Genomic DNA, 17068 nt, shown 5'->3' on the forward strand with positions numbered 1-17068 from the left:
AATTAAATGACATGATTTCAAAGCGTTAATTAAAATATATATATATAAATCTGCTCAGTAGCCAAATGCAGTTGTCAAATGTTAATGTGTGAGATTTCCTGTTTCAGGAGTTCTGTCTCCTGGTATCTTCATTCATGGAAGTTTTGAAAAGAGTTTCCATATAGGCAGCACATCCAGGCTATGAGCACCACAGACAACCTAGAAAGGATGAGTTGCTGAGTCCTATTCAAGGCCACATCTCACCTCTTTTAGCATATTGGCTGCAGCTGCTAATGTAGAGTAAAAAACTGCTATATTCATAGTGTTTCTTGCACCATTGGCAAAGCAGATTTAGATTAAAAAATCCGTTTGACTAATCCTTGACCTATATCAAAGCAAGACATAAAACTCCACGATCTGTGCTTAGTTCCACACAAAAAAACAGGAAAGCTTTATTTGGTACTAAAATGGAAATGTTGCTGAAATTGATTGACTTTTAATCATCACCTTGGCAAATAGAGTTCAAAGCAGTACAGATCACATGTATTAAGTAAATTATTGGAAAATATACAGATTGTCACTGATGTTGGCTTGGGCTAACATTCAGTATGCTAAAAAAAAAACTTAAAAAATCTTACAGTTGTTAGTTTGCATGTTTTCCTTATTGTTTTAATAGTTTTTGCTAAGTGATCAGCTATGGCTGATTCATCTTAAGACTCATCTGTCTTTAACAGCTTCATTTGCTCTCCAGTATCTGAATGAATCTGTTTAAAGCTTCACAATTTATACTGTATTTTCATAGTTATGAAAAATTACCTCCTCTGCATTTTTTTAATGAGCTAATATTATTGTTTCTTGGGCTGTTAGTGTTCATACTCCATTAATAAATCTTTGGGTGCTTTTCTTCACATGTGAAAACAATATTTCTTTCTCTTTTCCAGACCAAAAAACATGTTGGTGTACAACTGTACAACAGGCGGAATCAATCCTTTCTTCTGGGGAGAAATGGGTAAGATCTATTTAAAACCGGAATTATGTCAACTATCAAAAGCATTACTTGGCCAAGCTTTGAAAAGGTGCTTTCCTACATTTAAGTAACATTCAACTTCTGTCATTCAAACTGTATGTGAGAGGCCCAACTGTAGTTAGTGAGGGTCCCAGGAGCAAAAGTTCCCAGTGATGAGCATTCAGCTCAGGAAAGCATTTATTTGATTTTCACTGTGAGCATAATCACGTAGCAGCCCCACAAAGTACATGCTTTGCTGAACTGAGATATTAACATGGTGGAAAAGTGAATAGAGAACCAGTCCCTTAGTTCTAGAAGAAACAACTCTACATAGCTGTAAGTAGTAATCTTCCTTTTCTGATTGCTGGGGGTTGTTGGATTTGGGATGGTTTTTAGAGGGTTTTTTTTTGTACTTTGAAATCACATGGGGAACCTTGAGATCTAATCTTACATCCTTATAAAGGAAGCTCTAACCTTCAGAAATCATAAGACAAGAATATTGAGACGGTAGCCTTTCCTCTTCACTCTGTGCAGAATAGTTTAAATAGATATCGTTATAGATACCTGAGAAGGGAAACCTCAAAATGATGAATATGCCTTTTGATAGTAAATGTTGCCAATGAAAGAATTCAAATGATTTTCATGGCTCTTCTTCAAGTGGATGTGCTTCTGAGGCAGGTGTGAAAGATAGGAAGACACATTGTAACACCTTTTCAGTGGTAAACTGACACACAAGCTAAGTAACAGAATTTGGCCTAGCTGCATACTGCGAAATACTATGTATAATTAATACACCAATAGAGAGATGTATAGGGCCTGATTTGCCTCTATTATACCATCATTCACTTCTTTGCACTTAAAATACAGTGATATTTCTCTCAGCCTTTGCTTTCCATTATTTAACAGGCAAACTTTAAGTCAGCAGGGAAATGGACCATAACTACATTTTCAGAATAAGACAAGTCTGAAAGCATTACTACTGTCCTGCTATGAGATTTGATCAAGTGGTCTGCCAGCAAAGATGTCCAGAGTTGGCTGTGCTCTGTGAAAATTCCAGGTTCCTGACCATTTTTTTAATGTTAGATGTAATGCTGTGGTTTGTCACAGTCTGAGAAGACAGGAGAAGCTTCTCAGACTGTTAGAAAATGCAGTGTCAATTGTTTACGGCCTGGTTCAGCAAGGTTCCATGACTAGCAGGGCAGAGGGACCCACAGATCCACGCCTCTGGAAAAGGGGATAAGGGAAGAAGGATAGAGACATGTGCCCTTTCTTTGGGTAAGGGTACACCTGTCCAGGCCATGGGCAGCCAGTTTTGCCAGGAGATTACTGTGAGAGACTGTGTCAGAGGCTTTGCTGAAGTCTAGGTAGACTACGTCAACAGCCTTTTCCTTGTCTACCAGTCTGGTCACCCAGTCATAGAAGGAGACGAGGTTGGTCAAGCACAACCTGCCTTTCATGAACCCGTGCTTGGCTGGGCCTGATTCCCTGGACACCACTGCTGCGCTATGTGATCTCACCCAAGATGATTTGCTCCATGACTTTCCCTGGTACTCTAACAGGGCACCACCCCTGCTAGATTCTTGTACCAGCTATGTAATGAAACTATCTTCCACACACTCTTCCACTCATTCCCTAAACCCATTTTAGTAGCCCCTAGAGGTGAAGTGTTTCTGGATCACGTTTTTTTGCCTGTATAACACATCTGTTTCAGAATGTCTATTTGTCTGATTTTCTCTCCAGATCACAAATGGTTCTAGAATAAAAAGCCATTTTTAGTCTTGTGAAATTGGAACCCTTTTTAGGAGATAAAGGACTCGTGTTCAGATGGTGGGAGGTTCATAAAGAATACGGTAGGATTAACTGTTCGATGTCACGCAAAACTGGCATTTTCCTGAATTCCTTTCAGTAAGTCTCAGACTGGCCTCACTGCCCACTTATGTTTATTTTAAAACAAAATTGCTTTCATTTCTGACTTCAAGAATTTTAAGTTTTCAGCAGTATCTGCTTGTGAATAGAGGTGCTTCTCACATGAAGAGAACAGCATAACTTTAACCTCATTATCAGTACAGGTTGGGAGGTTACCTGCAGGAGAGAAGCCTTGCAGGGAAGGACCTGAGAATCCTGGTGGAAAACAGGTTGGCCACAAGCCAGCAGTGTGCCCTTGGTGGCCAAGAATGCCAATGGCATCCTGGGCTACATTAAAAGGAGCATGGCCAGCAGGTCAAGGAAGATGATCATCCCCCTCTGCTCTACCCTGATCAGGTGTCACTTGCAGTACTGTACCCAGTTCTGGGCTCCCCGGTACAAAAATACAAGGATCTCCTGGTGAGAGTTCTGTAGAGAGCCACAAAGATGATAAAGGGCCTGGAGCATCTCCCCTATAAGGGTGGAACTGGTCAGTTGTTAGGTGACCAGGGCCTGTTCAGCCTTGAGAAAAGAAAACTGAGTGGGGATCTGATTAATGTTTATAAATATCTTAAATACGGAAGACAAAGTGACATGGACAACCTCTTTTCAGCAGTCTGTGGGGAGAGGACAACAGCCATAAACTGGAGCATATGAAGTTCTGCACGAATATGCAAAAGAACTTCTTCACAGTGAGGGTGATGGAGCACTGGAACAGGCTGCCCAGAGGGGTTGTGGAGTCTCCTCTGGAGATGCTGAAGACTAACCTGGACACTTAACTGTGTAACCTGCTGTAGGGAGCCAGCTTTGCAGGGAGGTTGGACTCGATGATCTCTAGAGGTCCCTTCCAAACCCTGCAATTCAGTGATTCTGTGATAATATTGCTGCTGCTTTACTATAGTTGCATTTTCCACTAGAAGCATTATGTAACCAAAATGTGAAAAGCGTCGCTGATCTGTGTGAATTCTGAACATGGCCAATCATCTGACATGGCAAGAGTTGCACTTTCTGCATATAAGATTGACTTGTTCCTTCTTGCTATTCTGGCCATAGAAGTAAAAAAAAATGCCAAGAGGTAAGGGCAGCAACATCTTTAATGTGATTCCAGGAGGAAATATTCACAATCACTTACAGCTGATAACTTGATTTGTGGTGTATTAACATCAGGATTTGAATTGAGCCAAAGCCATACAGACAGTATCAAAATTATCACAATTCCAAAATATCAGTTGTTCTCGGTGAAACTGATAGGTTTCCCTGAGGAAATGAAGTGACCAAAGAAGACTAGAAGAACTCAAATGTTGATAAGTAGGTGAGAACTTAGACATAAACTGTCGTTTAGTATCTCTAAGAGAAACTTTCTTGAGGGAAAAAGAAGCAGAGTTCATGGGATTGCTCTCCTGATCCATAAGCACTGGGGATAGAATTGTTTGCCTGTTAAATCTGCCATGGAGAAATGTCACTCTTCTATGACAAAGCTACTGACACATTTATCAGCAGCCTGTGTCTCCTCCTCTTTCCAAAGCTAGTTGCACAGCTGCTTGCTGCATTTCAGCTCTGCAAATGCCTTCCTGCAGGTTCATGGTCTCAACACATTCAGTTTCACCAAGCTTTTCATACGTGCTTGCAGTATGCTGAAAGGCTCCTCTGACTGGGCAAGTGATTTTTTGAAGGCAGCTTTTTTCCTACCTACCTGTTTCTCTCTCAGTTAGTTTCTGTATATATTGAGCACAATTACCATAATATTAAATGAACCCACTTCTATTAAAAAAAACTAATCCCTGTTCCCACCTGCTGCTGCCGAGCTAGGGTTGCCCAGGCTCAAGGCAGAAACCTGTGGAGTTTAGAGGTAAATACTGTCTGCCTGGGTATGTTCAGGATATACTGCTTTAAGCCTGTGAGTATGCTTGGAAATACAGAAGGTAAATTTGAAGTTTTCTTTTAGAAAATTTCATTTCTATCTGATGTTAGGGAAAGAGTTTTAGTACTTCTACTTTTCATATAGGAAAAAAAATAAAAAAGAAAAAGCAGCCTGTTGGTTTTCTGATATGTTTGCAGCTTTAGCCAAGAGGCTGTTGTCCTGCAGTGAGAGAAGAATTTGAAGGACGCGTTCCCAGCCAGCCTGTTGCTTCTGCAACATCACTCGAGGACTTGGGCCTTCTTACTCTCACAGACCAGCTGGCTTTCATTTGCAGCCCGCTGCAATGAAAGAACATGCTGCAAAGCATAATATTTCTATATCACACTCCACAAGATGACTTCAAAATAACCACAGCACTGCAGTGTGGCCACATAAAACAGAAAGGAAGTCAGTCAGTTCTATCTAGTGAAATGTAAAATGAGTTTCAGAACTGGCTTTCAGCCATTAAACATGCCATATAATGGGAAAAAAAATTAACAGTGAACCTGCAGTCAAATTAAATTGAACTATTTTAAGTCTTTGTTGTCTCAACTTTGCAACTTTGCAACTAAAGTCTTCTCCAGATCAAGTCTTCTCCAGTTGCTTTCACCAAGTAAAGCAAAAATCACTACTTGAATTGCATTAATGAGCTGACTGCAGATGCTTGTGAGGACTGTCTGAATATATGACTGAAATCTGCTTATCTAAAGATGATCTGGATATTTCTGTGACTTTCAAATTCTAATCTGATTTTCTGTTTGTAACATAAGCTTAGACTGTAAACTATAATATGAGCACAGATTGCTGTCATAACTCTCAGACTCACTGGAGGGCAAATAGTTCAACTTTAAAAAAAAAAAGGGAAAAAAATGGACATATTCTTTGGTTAGCTCATTGGTGCTCAAAAAGAGCAGCACCATCTGTTTGTCAGTCCCTACAATGATAGTCTTACATTCAACTACTCTTGTTCCATTAAGCCTCTCCAATATGCAAATACTCCAGTTAGTTCCAGTTAGGTGCCATTTCTGTGGCTCTGTACCATTGCAAGAGCTGGGCCCAGAATATTTCGCGCTTTACCGTGCAAAATGAATGAAATGATTTCCACCCTATTGGGAGTTTTTCAAGTTAATAATGCAACAGAACTTGTTGCCTCTGTGCATCCATAGCTCACGTGAGAGCAAGCTACAGTACTTGATGTTGTAAGTCAGATGTCATTTGGAAAATCTTAATAGTGGCTTTTGAGAAGTGGGACTGTACTATATAATAAATAAGCAGCTTTTTCCTGACTCAGCAATATTAACTATAGTTCTTTTGGAAATTTTATAAGAAATAAAAAACGTCATCTTTGTTTTATGCTAATAGTTCAAAGTTTGCTTTCAGTGATCTGAGAATAATCTAAAGATGTTAAAACTTATCAGTTTCTTTATGTCTGCTACAAGCAAAATCAGAAATGTAGCTTCTTGGTTTGAAATGCTGTAAGGCATTTCAACTGCCTGCTTTTCTTCCATTAAATTGTTGTGTTTTGATAGGAAAGCTTAGGTTTGCCAGTGTTAAGTCTAAATGCAGCGTATTTTCTAAATAAGCAATACAGGGAGTTATCTCTACTTTGCACTGGAGTGACCTCATCTCAAGTAGTGTGTAATGCCACAATATAAGAAGGACATAAAAGTATTAGAGAGCATCCAAAGAAGGGTTGTAAAGATGGTCTAGAGCACAAGATATTTAAAGAGTGGCTGAGGTCCCTTGGTTTGATCAGCCTACAGAAGAGAAAACTGAGGGGAGACCTCATCACAGCCTACAGCTTCCTCATAAGGGGGAACTGAAGGGGCAGGCACCTATCTCTTCTCTCTAGTGATAGTGATGAGTCTAGAGGGAATGGTATGGAGCTGCCATCAGGAGAGTGTAAGGGAAAACAAATACACAGTGGGTGACTGTGCACTGGAACAGGCTCCCCAGAGCAGTGGTCAGAGCACCAAGCTTGCTGGAGTTCAAGGAGCATTTGGACAGTGCTCTGAGAAATAGTTTGATTTTTGGATAGTTCTGTGTAGAGCTAAGACTTGGAACCAGTGATCCTTGTAGGTCCCTTCCAACTCAGGATGTTCTATGATTCTGTGGTTCTGCTAATGCCAGAAGGCACTATAGGATCATAGCGTCCAAATCCTGGTTACATGGTTCACAGAACTACAGGTTAAACATGTGAAGCACCATAATTTGGACTTTATTGCAGCATGTCATTATGACTGTGCCCTACTCATCTGAGCACCTGCTTTTAAGTAAAATGCCTGTTCTTTTACAGAGCAGTATGTCATGTCCACATTCAAAAGAAATCCACTGGAACAGGCCTTCAGAACACCCAACGCTCACTTGACATCCAACTACTTAATAAACCAGTACTGGATAACTGTTAGTCACAAGGCTCCTGCCATACTCTATGACCTGTACATGAGGCTCACAGGAAGAAAGCCCAGGTAAGAATCTGCATTCCTTCAACCATCTCCACATGCACTGCTGTTACAGAGAGCAGATCTCTAGCTTTTGAGAACTGGTCTTTTATCAATTTAGGCCTTGTCTTGAGATTATTCAAAAAGAAAAGATAATCTAGCATTCCCAACCTTTCCAGTTGCCAGAGCACAGCACAGGTTTTAAACTGAGCTCTAGACCCAAGAAAGGACAACTGCATTAAATTGGTTTGACCAAGGATCAAAGTTAGAACCACTATCACCAGAAAAAGGTGAAGAGTGCATAGTAACTGAGGACTCCTTGCTGAGAAGCACCCATGTGCCACTCAGACAATCTCTGTAGAGTTTTGTTGCCTACTGGGCACCCACATTTGTGACATCAAGAAGACACTACCAGGTCTGATAAAGCCAGAGGATTATTATCTGCTCCTACTCCTTCAAGTCCTGCAAAATATTAACACACACTTTTTGTCCCTTGGAAAGATGTTGAATGGGTTGTCTGCATGGATAGTGTCCTGTTCAGGACCTGGGATTCTTTGATCTTAGATGTACCTTTGAAAGACCAGGCATGTCAATGTTGGATGGGATGAAATTGACCAGGCTGGGAAAGAACGTTCAGGGTAGCAAGCTGCCTGAACTGACTAGCAGAGCTTTAAACTAGATGTGATGAAGGAAGGGGATGTACTTCTGAGTAAGAGAGGCAAGCAACGCTGACACTTTAGGAAGTAACAAGGGAAAACCTCAAATATGTCCTACAGGAATCTGGAAAGGCTCCTCAAATAAGGTAATGCAGCTGAAGTGCTTTTAAACCAATGCACAAAGCAGGAGGAGCTGGAATAATGCAATGAGAAAATACAAACTAATTGCAATCATAAGAAAATGGTGGGATGAGTCACAAAATTGGTATGCTACAACTGAGGTCTACAAAGTTTTTAGAAGAAATAGGGCAGGAGGAGCAGGATAGTTGCCCTCCATATTATGAAGTGAATGAATTGTAAAGAGCTGCCTCTGAGAAACAGCTATGATCATGATGATAGCTTTTGAGTAAAAATTACAGACTAGACCAATAAAGGACATCTGTTGGTCGCGGTTTACTACAGCCTATGTGATCAAGGGGAGCTTGTTGACAAGGCCTTCTTGCTTCAGCTACAAGAAGCACTGCACTCTCAGGCTCTTATCCTGATGGGCGACTTCAATCACTCATACATCTGCTAGGAAAACAGCAATGGCTGGCTGCAAACAATCCAGAAGTCTCCTGAAGTGAAGATAACTTCCAGGTCCAGGTGGTAGAGGAGCCAACAAGTAGAGTTTTGCTGTTAGGCTTTATTCTTACAAAGAAGAACTGGTTGGGGATATGTCGTTTGGGGAAAGCCTTGGCTGCAGCAGCTATGAGACTGTGGAGTTCAAGATGTTGCATGAAAGACACAAAGCAGTAAGTAGAATTGCAGTGTTGGACTTCAGAAGAGCCAACTTTGACCTCTTGAAGATAACTGGAGGTATCCCATGAGTTAGAACAATAGAAGGTAAGGGTGCCCAAGAGAGTTGGTTAACACTGAATCACTGCTTCCTTCAAGCTCAAGATCTTTGCATCCCTGAGAAATCAAGTGAATGTGGCAGGAGACCTGCACGGATGAGCAAGGAGCTCATGGAAAACCTCAAATGTAAGAAAGCTTAGAGAACATGGAAGAACTTGTAAAGAATATGGGATCATTGTCTGGGTCTGCAAGGATGCAATAAAGAAGGCTAAAGCCCACTTGGAATTAAAACTGGCGAGAGTGATCAAGGGCAACAAGAAGGACTTCTTTGTGTACGTGAATAGCAACAGAAATACTAGGGAAGATGTGAGTCCACTGCTTAATGAGGGGGATGTCCTAGTAACAGGTGATTCTGAGAAGATGGAGATGCTGATCATCTTTGCTTCAGTCTTTACTGCTAAGATTGTCCCTCAGAAATCTCAGACCCTGGTCTAGAGAATGAGGGAGTCTAGACAAAAAAAAAAAATCCCCTTGGTTGAGAAGAATCTGTCTGGAGATCATCTCTACATACTTGACACACAGAAATTCCTGGGCTCCAGTGGGATGCACCCACAAGTTCTGGGGAAACTGACAGAAGTGACTGCTGAACTACTCTTATCTTTGAAAAATCTTGGAGAATGGAGGAAATGTCTGAATACTGGAAGAAAGTCATTGTTGCTGCAGTCTTGAAAAAGGGAAGACAGAGTACCCATGAATCTACAGGCCAGTCCATCTCACCACTGTCCCTGGGAACGTGATAGAACAACTTATTCTGGATGTCATCTCAAAGAAAGTGGAAAAAAGTAATCAGGAATAATCCACATGGATTCACCATGCTTGACCAATCTGGTAGCTTTCTATGTATATCACTGGCTTCATAGACGAGAGGAGAAAAGTGGATGCGGTGTACCTTCAGCAAGGCTTTTAGCACTGTCTCTCATAACATTCTCTTAAGTAAGTTTAGGAATTGTGGGGTAGATGAGTAGACAGTGAGGTGGATTGAGAACTAACTGACTGACAACCCAAAGGTTTGTGATCAGCAGTGCAGAGTCTAGTAGGAAGCCTGCAATTAGCGGTGTTCCCCAGGGGTCAGTACAGGTTCTAGTGTTCTTCAGCATCTTCATCTGTGACCCTGATGAAAGGATAGAGTGCACCCCCAACAAGTTTGCTGATGATACAAAGCTGAGAAGAGTGGCTGACACACCAGAAGGCTGTGCTATCCATTCAGCGAGATCTGGACAGGCTGGAGAGTTGGGCAGAGAGGAAACCTTATGAGGTTCAACAAGGGCAAGTGCAGTGTCCTACACCAGGGGAGGAATAACTGCATGCATCGGTACAGGTTATGGGTTCACCTGCTGGAAAGGAGATCTGAAGAGAATGACCTGGGTGTCCTGGTGGACAACAGGTTGGCCATGAGCCAGCACTGTGCCCTTGTGACCAAGAAGGCCAATAATATCCTGGAGTGCATTGAAAACAGCACTGAAAATGGCCAACAGGTCAATGGAGGTTCTCTTCCACTCTAATCTGCCCTGCTGAGGCTACATCTGGAGTATTGTGACCAGTACTGGACTCCCCAGTTCAAGAAGGACAAGGGAACTTGTCCAGTGGAGAGCTACAAATATGATTACGGAACATCCCTCTTAGGAGGAAGGACTGAGAAACCTGGGACTGTTCAGCCTGGAGAAGAGTGAGAGGAGATCTCACCAATACTTAGATATTTAAATATTTATACTTAATACTTAGACTTTAGATATTTATATCTAAAAGTGTTGTCAAAACAGTGGGGCCAGGCTCCTTTCATTGGTGCCCAGCAACGGGACAAGGGGCAATGAGTACAAACTGAAACACAGGAAGCTACACCTGAACATGAGAAAGAACCTCTTCACAGTGATAGAGTACTGAAACAAGTTGCCCAGAGATGCTGTGGACTCTCCTTATCTGGAGATATTCATAACCCACCTGGATGCTTTCCTGTGCAACCCACTCTAGGGAACCTGCTTTAGCATGGGAGTTAGACTAGGTGATCTTCCAACCCCTATGGTTCTGTGATTCTATGATTTACACATTTCAGAGTTTCCCAAGCCAGGAGAATACATCTCTCATTAGAAGACTGGGTTCACCTGTTTGCAGGGAAATCCCTGGCTGATGCACTGCCCTGATTCTTTTCTGATGGTCTGCTACAGAGGGAAACATGTCAATTAAAAAAAATCCTCCAGTTATCCAGTAGGCAAGAATTGCCCTAGAAATGAAGTAAAATTGAGCTGGAATAGGCTGGAGTCTCTGTACTCTGCTGAAACAGGCAGCAGTGAAGTCTTGGCACTGATTTTATAATTGACATTTTTCGTAAATCTGATTGTTGTTGGTAGTCAGTGGACATCGGCCATAATACCTTCTTTGAATTTCAACTAGATTTCAGCATGCTGAGAAGGATCTGAACTTTCAGATTTGTGACCTGAGCAAACATGACTAAGCAATGAATCTGTGAAGTCACCAAGTCTTTTTTTCTATTTCTTTTTCTTTTTTTTTTTTAATAACAATTTTTTTTTCTACAGCGCTACTTAAGCTCATCCACATACTACAACAGTGTGATAGAGTGCATGGCAACAGCTCATTCAAACAAGCACCTAAGCTTAATTTATTTGTCACTTATCACTCCCACATATAGAAGAACAAGCCATCTTCATGGCATTTTCTTGGATTACCTTTATGACATTATGCCACATTTGCAAGCAGGAGAATCTTCTTTGTCGAGAACAAGATTCAGGCTTTATTTCTCTACTGTATCCATACTCAGCTCATCATAAAGTGATGGATTATCACATGCAACAGAATATCAGGGAGTTGGTTAAGGTTTTGCAATTCAGGTACAGCCTGTGAGCTTCACTAATATAGACTGCAGTACTATGTCTCCCAGGATTGGGAAAGTGCAGGTACAAAAGCCATCTCTATCTGCCTTGAGCTTTTATATATTGCCACTCCTTAGAACTTTACTTTAAATGTTAGTTCGCTTCATATAAATTGCCAGGTGTCTAGCAAAAGTGCCTTATTTAGCTTACTCTTATCGCTCCGTTTCCACCCATGGCCAAGGTAATAATGTGTTTTATATCATTACTAGTCTCTTGGGGCAGTCTGTTGCACCCAAGACTCTGCTCATGCATGGCTCAGTACAGGAGTAAATAAAGAAATCATTGTTCTAAACATCCTTCTAGAAGACAAGGTGCATTTTTTAAGTGTAACTAATTAGGCTGTCAGTAACAGGTGCTACTGTTTTCTTTTTCCCTCTCACTTCATCCACAATGGAGAAGGAGATATTCTAAAAAGAGTCTTTGTTATAGCTGCTCAGAACCTGCAGAAATTCGTGTTTCTGCTTAATTGATATTTTTCATTACACTAATGCTTAATCCAAACTAGTAAATACTAGTAAGTACATTTGAGATAAACCAGTTAGCATATACCACAGTTTTTATATGTGCCTGTCTTCATTTCTCTCTTTGATGCACACTTTCAGCTGCTTAGATAAGTTGCACTGAGTAGTTCTATAGGTAGGGCTCATACTGACAGAAGGCCATATGAATAGGGTATTCGTTTTCCAGTGTAATCAGCCTATTTTCAAAACAAAAGTAGAGACACACTGTTGATTCTCTTTGTGTTGTTTTTTTGGTTTTTTTTTTTGTCTGTTTTGTAGGTTTGGTTGACCAGTTTAAGGGTCAATTCCTGATTTTTGCAATCTAATCATATACTTTGTTTCCTGAGTTCCTTTAAGGCATTAAAATATTCAAAGTTTTGTCCCACAGTTGTTGCTCACACAGGCAGAGAGATTAATTTGAAGCACTTTTGAAGTAGTTTAAATAAACTGTATTTAATCCATGTGCATGTAATTATTCAGAATGAAAGTTCTCTTAATTTGATGTTTTGCTCTAAAATGAAAGCCACTTTAATTCTGAGTAGGAGTCTCTATGTGTGCTTTAAATACGCTTAGTAAGCTGCACAGCTTTCCTCTGAATTGAGGAGAATCACGTCTTTTTTGCTGTGCTTAATGCTTATCTAAGTGGCAGTCACATCTGCAGGAGGAGAGGCCAGCCTGGCACCATTCTTCTACAGACTGCCACTTTTTATTTGTCACAGTGACTTTGTTACCCTCCGGGCAGCTCAAAATTCCTCATGAAAACAGCTCTGTTTTCCACAGAAATCAGCCTTTTGATGCTTTCTCTTGCCCTTACCCAGTTTGAGAGAACGTGGTGTTCTCTCCAAACAGATCAAGCACTGAACATCACAGCACTTTAAAGCAACTGTCCCCTATAGGCCTTTTGTACTCGTGACCACTGAGACACTTGTCAAATAATCTTGTGAGGTAGGACACCATTACAGTCATTCCCTTTTATTATTTAAAAAATGAAAAAAGAAAAAAAGAAAAAAAAGCCAAGAAACATGAGAGACCTGAACTTTCATTTCCAAAGTTCCTGTCTAACAGCCCTGAACTGGCTTTCATCATTACCAGGACACTCAGACTCCCGAAGACATTGAGACAGTTCATCTGTGTGCTCCCATTCTCCCTCACCACAAAAATGCCTATGAAAATTTTTATCCACCAGGAGTTTGCTGCTATTAGAACTTCCTGCGTAAGGAAGGACATAAAAATCACTCCACATTGCCACTTTATTACACAGGGAGAATTGTGGCCTTTATGGAAAACAGAGAGATGGAAGAAAACCCAAGATAAAAAAAAAGTTGCCATTATCTGAATGCTGAACTTTAGTAATAGGCTTCATAACTTGTCCATGCTGCAAAAGCAGTCACCTTTGAATTAGAGCTGACTCAGTATAAGGTAAATTCAAAATCAGAGCCTTCACTTCAGGCCAAGTCAGACATGAGAACAGAAGAGCTCTTCTGTGATAGAAAGAGAGAAGTATCCATCTTATGAGACAAAGATACTTTTGTGGTTCCAAAGTCTACTGTGCTGACTTGGTAGTGGTTCATGGATATGCATGCCATGTAGAGTAGATACAGACTTTAGTTCAAATCTGTAAATTAATCAGTCTTGTCCTGAAGAATGTGTGTTTGCATTCACATTAAAGATAGGTTCAGGACCTCCCCTGGAGCAGTTTTTAGAATCTTGCTGAGTTGGTGTTCAGCCTTGTATATACCAGTGGAAGGCTCATCGAGCACTGCAAGTCTTATGCGCTTGGACTGACAGAAACACCTGAACTAAAAGTACTGTTTTTTGCATTAAGACATACTTTCTCTCCATCTCTGATCCTCCTCCTCTCTTTCAGAATGATGAAGATTATCAATCGACTACACAAGTCTATGATGCTCCTGCAGTATTTCTCCACCCAGTCCTGGGATTGGTCTTCAGATAATATGAATATGTTAATGGGTCAACTTAACACAGAGGACAAAAAGGTACGTCATGTGTGAGGACTGCTGAACTCCACTTCTGTTCATCTGCAGCAATTATTTTTTTATATTGTTGAGCCCTCAAATGAATCTGCCTAGATTACTGTAACTGACTTGAACCTGAAAAAAAAGTATTTCTTCTTGTCTTATTCAAGAACTTATCAGGAACCTTCCATTTAGGAAGGTATCAGGAACTTCCATGTAGGAGAATGTTTTCTCCTGAGATGTATTGCTCTTTCTTCTGAGAGAAATCAATCACTGTTCATTTCAGCTAACATAGCAACTCTTTACCATCTATTCTGTTTGGCATAGAAATAAGCTAGATTTGTTTCCACAGACAAAATAGCCTGCACAAAGGGGACATAAGTTTATATCCCCAATGACCCAGCTGTATTCAGCCCTCTTGAGTTGGCTGCATACACTGGAATAGCTAGCGGAGTTGGAAAGATATTCCTTTTTGTATAGAAACATATTTCCCTTTCTAAGAAGAAATGGTCAATTCTAGTTTTCATATAACAACTCTGGGCCCTAAAAATTTCAGGCGTCCCCTTTCATGGGGGATGTGTCTATATAAACCATTGTGCTATACAAGGACCCCAAAAACACAGCATCAGTGGTAATACGAATATATGTGGTTAATTTAATACAATTTTCATTGGATAACTGTAGCATTCTGAGTAGTTTCTCATCCTATTCTTAGTGTCTCATTTTTGGAAAACTAGGGAGCTCCTTTATGGTATCATTTTCTCCCTCATCTCTTCTGGCAGTACAGAATTTGGTAGGAGGCCTGGAAGGAAACTACTTGAAAGATGTTGGCATTTTTATCCACATTGGTCTTAATGGCACTGCATGAGTAAATTTAGTTAACACATGGTGAGTTAGCATGAACAATATGAAAAATGTTCCTGTTTGATTTAAGTCCCCAGACAGCAATTACTTTCCAGGATGTCAAGCTCTACTGTAGTCTTTATAGGTTTGAAATACTACTCCTTTGGAATGGGGTTATAACTGAAAGACTGAAGGAATACAGAGATTAGATAAGCCTGAATGCACTTTTGTTCAGTATCTCCTTTCAAAGAGCTATTTAGACATTCACATCAAACCAGTCACGCATGAGATTCTCACATAGATTCCCAAGAAAAGAGCCAAAAGGTTTCTTCCCTACTCTGTACACATAGTGCATGCAGAAAATTCAAATGGCTAAGGGCAGTGGTACTGCTGTGACTATAGCAGATGTAGAGGGAGCCTAACTGGTAATTCAGAAGCTTGCATTGATGCAGATAAACAAAAAGGCACAGCAGCAAGGACTTCAGTGCAAGTTAGTGTTTCAGACTTCCCAAGTTGCTTATGAGATTATGGATTATTCTCCACATTCTGTGTTGCCACTGCCATATTGCATGCAATGTATTCAAGTTAGGTATTTTATGGAGACTATAGTTCCCTATACATATCTGACAGACACACAGGGATCTGCATAACCTGCATTATACACAGTTCACTCAAGTTGTTGCTGTTCTAATATCAAAGTTCCTTTACCAAACCAACAGGCTCAGATTGCCTTGAAGGTGAAAGAAAGGATTGGTTTTTTCGTATCTTCCCTTTTAGGGCTTTGTATGTAAGAAATACTTCTCCATTAAAAAAAAAATCTCTCTCCAACAAAACCACTTTCTCTTTACAAATAATTTCTTTGTCCTAATAGACAGACAACAACCTGAAAGCTTGCCAACAAGTTTTCCAGTATCAGCGCTGAAATTAACTAAATAGCTCTGCAATGAGATTTATCGATGCCAAACAATGTAGTAACCCATTCCATGGATTTCTGTCAGTCTAGCTGACGAGAGTAAATGCAGCACAACACAGAGCTGCAACTGATGCAGAGGCACCTATTGATTCAGTGTCCTGTTCATTTATTCACAATTAACTCCAGTGACACCAAAAAAAAAAAAAAAGGAAAAAAAAAAACCAAAAAACTGCAGGGAGGCTTTCAGATTTGTTTGAGTGGACTGCCATTTTTCTTGCATGGTTCTGTGTGGAGATTGGTGCACGTTCACATGTATTTATGTAAAGTGTCTACCTGAAAGAAAAAGATTTCATTGTTTTCTGCCAGTTAGCACTGAATTTTTACTTGCTTTTCTGAAATTTCTGTCTGGGTAAAACATTAATTGACAGCTACGAAATATAGTTTTTAAGTGTCCATGTCTTCTTTGAAACATAGTGGCTTTAAAAACTTAATAGAGATGGCCTGGTCTGAATCATGTCAGTGCTTGAAGTGAACTTGTTTTGGATACTTGCATTTAACTTCTGCTGTTTGTCTTTATATCCCAGTTATACAACTTTGATGTTCGTCAGCTGCATTGGTCAGAATATATTGAAAGCTATTGCCTAGGTGCTAAGAAGTATTTGCTAAATGAGGACATGTCTGGCATCCCCGCAGCAAAGCAGCACTTACGAAAGTAAGTAATATCCAATGACAAGGACCAGAGCTCCTGGCTATCTGAAATGAATTGTGAGGAAAATCATTCATTTTACCTTGCAGTGTGTTACTGTTGAATAAGGTGGAGATAAATGTAGCGTAGCTTATTTATTTTTATGGCAGAGCATTGTCAATGCTTTGTTTTTTATTCCTGTAAAAAAAAAAAAGGACTTAGAATCACAGAATCACATAATTTTTTCAGGTGGAATGGACCTTTAAAGATCATCAGGTCCAACTCTCTTGCAATAAACAGAGACATCTACAGCTAGATCAGCTTGCTCTGAGCCCCGTCCAGCCTAACTTTGAATGTCTTCAAGGACAGGGCTTCCATCACTTTTCTGGACAAGTCATTCCAGTGCCTCATCACCCTTATTGTAAAAAAAATTCTTCAAGTCCAATCCAAATCTCCCCTCTTTTAGTTTGAAACTGTTTCCC

At 40.4% G+C, this 17068-nt stretch overlaps 1 protein-coding gene across 5 annotated transcripts in view; it reads left to right on the forward strand.

Annotated features, from left to right (window-relative positions):
- FAR2 (fatty acyl-CoA reductase 2) overlaps positions 1 to 17068 on the forward strand; it is a 138087-nt gene that overhangs the window by 113099 nt on the left and 7920 nt on the right. For all 5 annotated transcript variants that reach the window (XM_048955556.1, XM_048955535.1, XM_048955526.1 and 2 more), the window contains 4 exons: positions 921 to 988; positions 7087 to 7258; positions 14037 to 14166; positions 16486 to 16613. In XM_048955556.1, the coding sequence (XP_048811513.1) occupies positions 921 to 988; positions 7087 to 7258; positions 14037 to 14166; positions 16486 to 16613 (498 nt within the window). The remainder of the gene's footprint in view (positions 1 to 920; positions 989 to 7086; positions 7259 to 14036; positions 14167 to 16485; positions 16614 to 17068) is intronic.

This window comes from Lagopus muta, chromosome 1, assembly GCF_023343835.1.
Source record: "Lagopus muta isolate bLagMut1 chromosome 1, bLagMut1 primary, whole genome shotgun sequence".
Classification (NCBI taxonomy): Eukaryota; Metazoa; Chordata; class Aves; order Galliformes; family Phasianidae; genus Lagopus; species Lagopus muta.